General features: G+C 39.8%; 1 protein-coding gene across 2 annotated transcripts; it reads right to left on the reverse strand.

The window, feature by feature from the left end:
- Nucleotides 1-221: 221 nt before the first annotated feature.
- On the reverse strand, nt 222-5,707 carry litafd (LITAF domain containing). 2 transcript variants are annotated; one of them, XM_015945458.3, is made up of 5 exons: nt 5,576-5,707; nt 2,504-2,553; nt 2,291-2,383; nt 1,928-2,129; nt 222-688 (listed from the first exon to the last, which is right to left on the reverse strand). In XM_015945458.3, the coding sequence occupies exons 2-5, from the start codon at nt 2,547-2,549 to the stop codon at nt 571-573; spliced, it is 459 nt and encodes a 152-aa protein (XP_015800944.1). In that variant the 5' UTR covers nt 2,550-2,553; nt 5,576-5,707; the 3' UTR covers nt 222-570. The 2 variants fall into 2 exon arrangements, with proteins under 2 accessions (XP_015800944.1, XP_015800943.1); XM_015945457.3 differs by having other exon boundaries at nt 2,291-2,386.
- Between the last annotated feature and the right edge of the window lie 5,240 nt (nt 5,708-10,947).

The following is a 10,947-nucleotide window of genomic DNA, read 5'->3' on the forward strand; positions in this document are numbered from 1 at the left end:
TTCAGAATGTTGTTCGTCTCCTAGCTTGTTGCAACAAAAGAAAAGCTAAATCTTCTGTAAAGCAAAAGCCTTAAAGAAGGAAGTAAATTCAAAAGGTCCTTCAACTAGAAAACTGATAGGATGAGATATTTAAGGCACAACCCTTTTAAACATTTAACCTTTGATAGAATTTATGTACAAACCTTCATTTAAATGTTGGTAAAATGTGTGAATGTGTGGTATTTCTTTTTTTTTTTTTTTTAAAGTGCATGAAGTGAGCTTGGACCTGCCAGAGGCTGAGATTAAATTAACATCCAGCCCCGACAGCGCAGCCACTCCCAGCCTGTTTGTTAAAACTTTATGGTGTTGTGCGGAAAGTCGTCGGCACGTGATTTGGCCTCCGCAATGCAGTGATTGGTCCATAGAAATAGGTGAGTGTGACCTTTCTCTGTCAGTGTCAGAATCTGGCGTAGCCTGTTCTTCATAAGGGTAATTCAAAAAGCTGACAGGACGTTGCTGTTTGATCATCGTCATTATTATTATCGTTAATATTACTATTATTTCTATGGGTCAATTTCTTCTTGCCGCTCGTCATTCGCAGCATTTCTTCTTCTCGATGTGCAGGACCTTTTTGCAGTTGGGGCAGGTGTGGTACGCATCTTTGAAGCTATCCAGGAAGAATGGAATCAGACAGCAGCACAAGAACAACCTGCAAGGCAGACACAAAGCGTTGTTTGGATGGATTTTCATCACTGAGCAGAAGAGTATTCTGAAAACCTTGACAGATTGATAATTAAAATGATTTAAATGAAAACATCACGGAAATAAGTTTAGGAAAAGTCTAATTTCCGAAGGTTATTTTGGTCTCCAGGTGACAGGAGCAGGACATTTTAAACTCATTTAGGATGCAATAAATAATCTTTTCAGACTTGATTTTGCTACAAAATAAGCTAAAACGAGAAGTCTCCATTTTTGTTCGTAAAAACTGCATAAAACGTGTGTTAAAGCGACCGTCCTTAAAAGAAACGGGGTCTGTTACCTTATTCCCCAGAGTTAGTTAAGAGGGGAAAAGCCTTTTGTAACCAGCCCAGTCATGCTCCTAATCTGGTACTACTTATTTAGCTTTAGCTTAGCAGAAACAATGTAAGTGAATGGCAACTAGCATATTTCTTGGTGATCTCAATCATGACTGCAAATGAAAATATTAATTAATATGAAGGTGTTACTGGAACCAACTGGGACTTGGGACCATGTCACGACAAAGCACCGCTGCAAGGCGCCAGGACGTGACGCAGCCACTTAATCTGTCCTGTACTCTGTAATTTTCATTGACACACATTATGCTTTTCCTTCAGAAAACTGTACCGGTAATTCTCCATTACATTTATGTTTACAGACGCAGGCGTCTTTTTGACTTTGAATGATTGAAATGCTAGCTGTTACCATTCACTTACATTGTTTATGCTAAGCTAACGCTAAAGGAGTACTTTCAGATTAGAAGAATGACTGGGCTGGTTACAAAATGCTTATTCCCTACTTAAACTAACTTTGGGAAAATAGCAACAGACTAAATTTCACTTAGAGGTAGTATATTCCTATGAGAATCCAGGTGAACAAAAATGTTAGAGCTTCCACCAGAGACTAATTAGGGTCACTGTGGTAACAACACACTTCCTGACTGCCATCCTTATAAGATAGAAAGAAAGAAAACAATATTTTATGTAACACCTCTCTAGATAAAAATCTGTGGGCTCGAGAAAGAAAGAAAGAAAAACTGCTTCAGTCACTGTGAATGAACTTTGAGTGCCGTCAAAATCCCTGTGAGTGTCAGAAAGGTGATATTTTACTATTCTACAGTTTCATACAGAAGACTTGAGAAATCAAAAGCCTTCCCTTCCATTTTTAGCTTGCAGATAAATTGATTTGTCACACGCCATCGCTCACTCACCCACAGCAGATGAAAAGTAAGCACATCAGCCAGGCGTAGGTTCCTGCTTTATAGGTGACGTCAGTCATCACGTTCTGCCGGCAGCTGTCACAGTTTGTCATGCCGGGGTTACGTCCCAGCCCCACGTCGTAGCTGACAAACTTCTTTTTAGATTCTCCAGGAAGGCGTTCCGACCCCACGCCACCTCCTCCACTGGTGAACACTGACAGGGGGGCAAAATATTTCATTCAAGATAAATTTCCTGACAAAATCACCTTTAAAGCAAAAAATCCAGAGTTTTTTTTCTCAGAGGAAGAGAGGAAACTTTGGACTGCTTCTTGAAGGTTGAGCTCTTAAAAAGAGCACGGTCAGGTGTGATATTACCTGGTCTGTCCTGAGACACAGTGACCTCCTGTTGAGGGGGAGGGGTGAATGGGGTGTGCACGTGGTAAACCTTCACGCCATCATTCTGACCTTCTACTGGACCATCGACAAGAAAACAGAGGAGGGAAATTAAAGAGAGATGGTGAGGGTGAAAACTGTGTGTGTGGGTGTGCATGTGCATGTGTGTGTCTGTGTGTGTGGGTGAAGGCGTACCCGGTACGAGGTATGGAGGGGGAGACTTTGTCCCATCACCACTCATAGTGCTGCAAAGAGATCACAAATCAGGTCATGCAGTTCTTATTCCAGCCACAAGAGGGAGCCAAATCCCACTGGTGGAGCTTTAATCCTTCTCTAACTCTGACGAAACCTCCTGTGATCCCATATTGACGCATATTAAAGTCAAAGTGACAGATTAGTCTGCCCCAGGCTCCTTTGTGTGGACGTTTCATGCCCCAAGACACGCCTGCATGGGTGTGCCGGTGTGAGGACGAATGGTTGGCATGTTTCAGGTGTGGTCACTGACTGAAACTGCCTTTTTTTTTCTCAATCTCTTTGTGCACAAACAAATGCTTGCAGCACAAATGTTTGCAGAAGGGATGCAGGCATGGCTTTGTTTCTTTTATAATCCCTAAATCAGGATTCATGAGAAAACTCTGCTGCTGGGTGGAAAGGAACATTTGAGGTTTGCACTGTAATAATCTCGTTATAATAAACTCACAGGAGGCAGATTACTGCTTGCACATGAATTCAAAGGTCCCAAAAATACTAACTGAAAAAATTATCTAGTTTGTAGGAATATTTTTTAATGACTCTCCATGATTTTGATAGATAAAATATTATTTTTCTTGGAAAATGTTCCGTTTAAAAAAATGAAATGATTAATTTTATCTCCAGTTTCTTTAGGAAAAACTCTTTTGTTTGAAATTAGATTTTTGCTTTTTATTTTTTGTTGGATGGTTGTGTGTGTGGCCTTAACACCGCAGCTGTAGAGCAGAGTGATGCAGATGAGGCATGTTTCAGGCAATTTCCAAAAGTTGTGAGGGGATAAGATCCTTGAGTGTAGCGTTTGGGACTATTTAGATCTGCAAGATAATTGTTGTTAACTGGAAAAAGGATCTGACCCAACAAAGTTAAGTCACTACACATTTTATTGCAGATGCAAGAAAAACGCTCAATGAAATAAAGACAATAATTACAATAAAAGCAAAAACAGAGTAAAACGTCAAATTAAACCTGGTAAAATTGTTTTAGGATTGTTCTCGTCAGAGCCCCTGCATGGTAAAAGTGTGACTCGTTACTGTATTTTCACATTTTCATGTCTAATTTGGAAAATAAACATATTTTGCTTACTAGGATGTGTGAAAATTAAAAAAATGTAAATAATGAGTAAAAAACAGAAATCTTGCAATAAAGACCTCTTTATATAAGAAATTATAGTTTGTGCTCTTTTACACTCCAGTCAAAAATAAGCCCATTTAATTTAATTTAATTTAATTTAAATTAATTTTATTTACTGATCTTAACTTAAATAATAAAACTTCTTTTGCATTTTTAAAATAAAATAAATGCTGGAGTGTTTAAAAAAGTTATAGCCTTACATTATAACCCTTTTAATAAACATTATAACCCCTTTTGTTTATAAAAATGAAAGGTTTCTTTTAATTTACGTTTTACTTTCTCTCACACACACAGACACACACACACACACACAGACACACACACATATGTGTGTGTCTGTGTGTGTGTGTATAAGTATATATATACTTTATTACAGAAGCACGTTCAGAAGCAAAAATTAAACAGTAGAAGGAGTTTTCTGTTATTGATATTTAAATTATATTTGAAGTAAATCTATTCAGGGACAGACATAAAATGAGTTTTTATCATAGTGCATGATCAAATGTGTATTTATTTACTCTAGAACCTCAATTTTATTAGAGAAAATACAGGATTTAGGACAATAAAGGTAAAAAAGTTTTGGTTATTTTATTTCTTTAACTTTCTTCCCTCACTTTTTTCTCTATTAGACCAAAATGTTAGACGAACTTAACCTTTAAACCTCTAAAACAAACCGTACGAACTCTACAAGAATGATCTTTCTGCTGCTTTTGTCTGGCCTCCTGTCCTGTAAATGTCCTTGAGTGTTGTCACTTATGGACCTTCATGGTCAGAACCATCCTGGAGGTGGTGGAGGAATGCAACAGAGCAGTATGCCTCCCTCAGGGTGTGTCGGGCAAACCGGGTCACCCTGAACTCAGATGCTTGATGCTCATTTAAACATATTCCCAGAATCTTAAAATAGCTTCAAATCTTATTTTCTGAAATCGAATGTTTTTTTCTTTTAAGACTCAGATGTTTCAGTGAGCTGACTGGAGCAACTGTCTCAGGGTCTAAGTGTCTCTGGGGGGGGGGGAGAGAAACATGATCACAGGGTGTGGTTCCTCAAAAATCCACCACCCGCCTCGTGAGAAAGCCTCAAACTTTACAAAAAGCATCTGAGTTCATAAAGGAGAAACAGGTCCAGCAAAGTTCCTGAGTCGCTCGTCAAGCTTCAGTCGAAAAGGAAAAAAACACGGAGATGAAAAATGTAAACAGTAGCCCAGCAGGTTTTTTCAGGTGATTACCAGGTGAGATGTTTGGACAGCAGATAAGCTACCTGCTGCCCCAAAAGCCACATATGTGGCCTGACTGTATTTATGAAATCTGTGCTGGTCCAAGCCGACCCGGTCCCGCAGAAGAAGGTTTGCCTCTAAATGCATTTTTAATAATCAGCTGATGAAGGAAGGAGGCGAGACGACATCACTGGGATTACAGTAAAAACGCCCGTCCCAGAAAAAAAAAACGTTTTTAATAAATAAAATAGGAAAAACGCTCTTTTGTATTCAAACATGCACGTTTGGAAGGAAATTCATAATTCAGGGTTTGAATGTTTTACTTTTTCTTTTATTTTCAGATTTTTTTCTCTAATTCTAATAAATGAAGAAATGAGTTAATTTAATCATTCACGCTGGTTTGTTTAAAGGTTAAAAAATCCCAAACTGACTTAAAAATAAACAAAAGCAAACAAACATTGTATAATTTTTTTAAATTAACATCTGATTTTGTTCTAAATGCTTCAACTTTTTACCGATCTTCAGGGAAAATTACCAATAAAACATTAATAAACAATCAGCTTTGAGATATTTTACAAAAACGTCTCTTTTATGTGTAATAAATATGAATGAACTGTGTCTAAAATCAGATTTTTTTTCCCGTTCATGACTAATAAAATCCTGCTGGCCTTACCTTGTCGCTGTGTGTTGTGGTCCCTATGCAGAGCTGTGTGTGTGCGTTTGTGTGAAAGCTGCTGCTGATGGAGAGTTCTGACAGATTGCAGCTGAGATGATAACCTGTCTCACCTCTACCTGCTTGAGCCTCACCTCCCAACCCTGCCCCCTTTAGCCCCGCCCCCTCCAGAAACAAAGCACAAGCAGCAGGTGTGACTCAGGCACGGGCGCTGATGGAACAGCCTGTACCGGTGCTGTAGTTTTATTTATTTATTTTTTTCATAAAAGGCTGCTTGTTGCTGTGAGATTTTCAGGGAGTGTGTCTGTGTGACTTCCTGATGTGAGAACAAACTGAGTCGTGTGACGTTTTCTGATCAGGTAAACCAAACTGGTACTTCTTCACCTGGACTTCTTTTTTTCTGAAGATCATTGAGAAACATCGCGGCACGCATTTACATGTTTTTATTCTCAAGAATTCGGAGAATCTTTACGACTGCTGACAAACCCTCCCTGGGAATTACGCCCTCCCTGTTGGCCGAGGAGTTGTTCTGATTATGATCTCATTAGTAGAAGCGCCAAATGAGCGAGAACACATTGATTTTGTGTGGGAAATCCAATCATGACTCAGCACATCTAGGCTAGGGTTAGGTCACGGGAAGACATTGGCTTATTTCACTATATGATTTTGTTCTCGTCAACGTAGACCAGTTTTTCTTATTTACAAACCCCCATATTTTGAGTTGTAATATTTTAAAACATTTATTTTCAGTTATTTTTTAAAGAACACTGTCAACATTGTTTCACAGTTTAGAACAAATGAAATGTGGTCATGTGTACGAGGTCCGACTAATCTGAAACTTAGTGCCAACTGTACAAGCCTGTGGCGGCAGTGTTATGATCTGGGGTTGCTGCATTTGTCAGGTCTAGGTTCAGCAACAGCATGTTGGGACGGGATGTGCTGGAGAAGGCTTTGTGCAGCGGTCAGGCTCATCAATGCAAGATGTTGGTGAAACGTGAACGCAACACTGGACGGAAATAAATCTGCTGACATTGCAGAAACTCATCAAAACAACGCCGCAGCTAATGCGTGCCGCAGTCAAAGCTAAAGGCAGCCCAACGAAACATTAGTGTACGTGACTTTTTCCCTTTTCTTCCATAATAGATATCTACTGACAGTAAATAAGACAAGTATAGAAACATTTTTCCCAACACAGGTCGACTAGAAAAGTCAATAGTAATCCCTCGTCGTGCGTCCAACAGCACGCTGGTTGGCTGCACAAAAATCGGTCGTAGCTGCTCACTCTGCATTAGCTCCAGTTGGGTTTGGAGAGTGAAGATACCCACTGAATACACTGGAGATGCCATATCGCTCTTCAGCGCCCAATGTGGCATCTACGTGTTCATGTCTATGGTCGACACGTGCTTTCCTCTCTCCTAGATGCTAAACCAACAACGGCCTTCCTCGTCACGAGCTAAGATGGGTGAGCCATAAATGCTAACTCTCAGTGTGACCCGACTGTTTCTATTTTTTTACCAGCAACTAATGCAGGAAATGGGGGCAGAAGACTATATTTACGTTTAGCCTGCATGTAAAACTCTGAGTGATTGATATTGTATTAAAAACTAACAAGTGACAAACTAGCTTTAAAGATTTGCTAGAGTTTGTCTGTCTTTAAGGCAGATGGGAGCAGACCAGTCCTACCACATATTTCGACTGGATTATCAAGCATGCTGCTTGGATTAAATGTTTCCCCATAGTCTGCCTTCAGTGGAGACTGAATGTGGTCTAGAGAGTTTTTACAGATTTGAAGCAATGAGCAAAGCCAGTTTCTGGGTCACGTTCAACTCTGAGTTTTTTTTAGAAACTAGTGAAACACTAGAGTTGTTGTGCAGACTCAGAACTTATATATATATTTCAGGTGTGAATGATGAACTAAATTTCTATAAAATGGGTCATGGGCTTCCCTTATGGTTGAAGGTATTACTGAATTTAATTTAAGTTCAATTCAAGTTTATTTCTATAGCGCCAAATCATGACAAGAGTCATCTCAAGGCACTTCACATAATAAACCTTCCAATTCAGGTCAGTTCATTAAGCCAATCAGTAAAAAGTTTCCTATATAAGGAACCCAGCAAATTGCATTGAGTCACTGACTAGTGTCAGTGACTTTACAGCAATCCTCATAAAAAGCAAGCATAAAGCGACAGTGGAGAGGAAAACTCCCTTTTTAACAGGAAGAAACCTCCAGAGGATCCTGGCTCAGTATAAGCAGCCATCCACCACGACTCACTGGGGATCGAGTAGACAGAGCAGACACACGCACGCACACACACACACACACACACACACACTCGCACACGCACACATCTACACAACATATATACCAAGTAGTGTTTCTATGGTTACATTGTGACTTCTAAGTAAATATTCTATTTGGTGAGAGATCAACTTTATTGTATTTATCCTAGTGAATCTACAATTAAACGGGTAAACTAGTAGTAGCACATTTAATGTCAAAGAAAGTAAAAAGTTATTATCAGGAGAGGGAGAATTTTTAAGTGATTGGCAGCAGTGTGCTAGACGATGGCCCCCTCCATGAGGTCACCACAGCTCAGCAGAACATCATTGTAGCTTCTTCTGGGGAAAAAACACTTAGAGAGAAAATGAAGTTAACAGATGAAATTGCAGAAAATAATACAGTTAAAGAGCAACTTGTAGAAGAATGTAGTCGAGTGTGGAAAGTGGTCAGTGTATCCTCCAGCAGTCTAAGCCTATAGCAGCATAACTACAAAGATAACTCTGGATAACCTAGCCTTTTAGATGGAGGCATGTTGGAGGCTGGGCAAGGGAGAGCCGTCTTTACCGACTGTACACTCCACCTCCCTCTACTCCCCCACTTGTCCAGATTTAGGCTAACATCAGATTTTGACCATAGGCCCTATCAAATAAAAATGTTTTAAACCTAGTCTTAAAAGTAGACAAGGTGTCTGCCTCACAGACTAAAGCTGGGAGCTGGTTCCACAGGAGAGGAGCCTGATAGCTAAAAGATCTGCCTCCCATCCAATTTTTAGACATTCTGGGAACCACCAGTAAACCTGCAGTCTGAGAGCGATGTGCTCTGTTCAAATGTTGTATTTTTTAAAACTTTTTGATGAATATGAGACTAAACCAAAAGGTTTCAGCACTCTTTGGGATTGTGGATGGATTTTCCTGATCTATAACAAAGGTATGCACAGTCACACACACACACACACACACACACACACACACACACACACACACACACACACACACACACACACACACACACACACACACACACACACACACACACACACACACTCACACACACACACACACACACACACTCACACACACTCACACACACACACACACAAAATATACTTGTTTTCAATTGCATTTATTGGGCCCACTTACTTTTTCTTAGGCCCACCCACAAATGAGTTTCTGGCTATGCTAATGGTGACATATGACAGACTCCAGCGGTCAAGTGGCAATCAGGCGGGGTACTCATTGTGAACATTTTGACACAAATTACTATTTTCATCTGCATAGAAAAAAAATACAAATAAAATCATCTTTTTTGTGGTGCACTTAGGTGTTTAAATCACACAAAACACAGACATTTGTCAAATAAACATGTTTTACATATTTGAAGAAACTTTTTCGGTTTGTCTTGGTAGGAAAAAGCCGGTTTGTGCAGGTTAAAGAGCAAGTTACCCCCTACCAGATTCTTACTCAACTCCCACTTCCTGTTTGAAAAATGCAATAAATGCTGTTGCCTAGCAGACCGAGAGGGAGGAGCCGCTAACAAATACACACACACACACACACACACACACACACACACACACACACACACACACACACACACACACACACACACACACACACACACACACACACACACACACACACACACACACACATACAGGCTCACAACGACATTGTGACATCATATGGTACCAGCTAATGTTCTAGGGTACCTCTTAGTCAATAGCGATGGCAGATTCATTCAAATGCAGTGCAGAGTTTTTACCTGACAATGGCACAACACTGACAGTTTTAGGCAGAAAATTAAAATTTTAACTAAAACGCACTAAAATGCAAAACTATTGACTACACGTGTCTGCAGCACGATTAGACACGCATTTATATAGTTTATCAGCAGAAAAATGTTGATTTGGGGGTGACTTGCTCTTTAAGGATGCAGCCTGTTTACAGCTGTTCTGTTTTGGGTTAAATGTTAAATCACAAAATGTTTAAATTAACATTTTCAAAATATTTTTAAAACAGAGACAGAACAAGAACATGACCCCCTCCCAACCGTCTATACCCCTGCTAACAGTCAACGTCACATGGACGTGAATGCAGATCCTGTCTGTATTGAGTCTGTCGGTCCAGACCACGTCTGGAGGAGGTCCAAACTAGATCTTTGCACAGTGGGACAGAACCAAAATAAAACAAGAACAAAAAAAACGACAGCTTGTAAATGTTCACGGCGTTCCCAACATCTGCCAATGCTCACTATCTGTACACAGTGATGGAACAAAGGAACAAAGGCGTGTGGGTGTTGTTTGTAAACATTCCGAGACAATTTTCAAATTCCCTCGTAGAGGACGTTTGTAATTTATTGCCATCCAATGCAGCGCTTGATTAAACGCAGGTATTACCACAAAACATGATGGACAAAGAAAATGTGAGGATGAAAATGAGTAAAAAACGCACGTGGACTCGTTTTGGGATACCCTAACCCGAACCCAACGGCAGAAATACAAGCATATGTAGATCATCCATCTCTAAATGTTTAACCAGAAACAAAACTCAGGAGTAAAAAAAAAGGGTTAAATTCAGCTTTTTACAAATATTTATTCCATCATTGGCCTCAAATAAATCCCACGAAGATCTACAGTAACAAGGTGATGCGTAAGAGTTTGGGTGTTGTTCCTTGATGTTACCTGGGTGAGGTGGTTGTCTATCTGTTTCGATGAGCTGGATCGGCGACATTCCTGGAAACAAACCAACCCCACATACTTTGGCATCCAGCCCTGGAGGGAGGATGGTGTGAGCTTTCACTGAAACCTTAAAGTGATTTACAGATCCAAGTCAAACATTTTGTTCATAAAAGTCTTATTTAGGTTACAAACGTGAAAGCAGCTTTGTTTTCCCAGTCAAAGCTTGACTTGATTTTCATGTTTTTTATGTTTGCTGATCTTTAAACTGATTTTTGATTTTTCCATCTCTGCAAACCAAACAACCCAAAAAATCTCACATCTTCCAAATAGACGGAGAATCATTTCACTCAAGAATCACCAAAGAAAGCATCTCCTCACCAAAACACAACTGTATATCATTTCAAAGGGCAGGTT

This window comes from Nothobranchius furzeri, chromosome 12 (assembly GCF_043380555.1).
Source record: "Nothobranchius furzeri strain GRZ-AD chromosome 12, NfurGRZ-RIMD1, whole genome shotgun sequence".
In the NCBI taxonomy this organism is placed as follows: domain Eukaryota; kingdom Metazoa; phylum Chordata; class Actinopteri; order Cyprinodontiformes; family Nothobranchiidae; genus Nothobranchius; species Nothobranchius furzeri.

What these genes read in the sequence shown, in the direction of transcription:
- litafd (XM_015945457.3), bottom strand. Translation starts at nt 2,549, where the DNA reads ATGAGTGGTGATGGGACAAAGTCTCCCCCTCCATACCTCGTACCGG. An exon ending in CCCTCCATACCTCGTACCGG is followed by an intron (nt 2,387 to 2,503) that starts GTACGCCTTCAC and finishes TCGATGGTCCAG; the next exon opens with TAGAAGGTCAGAATGATGGC. An exon ending in TGTGTCTCAGGACAGACCAG is followed by an intron (nt 2,130 to 2,290) that starts GTAATATCACAC and finishes CCCCCCTGTCAG; the next exon opens with TGTTCACCAGTGGAGGAGGT.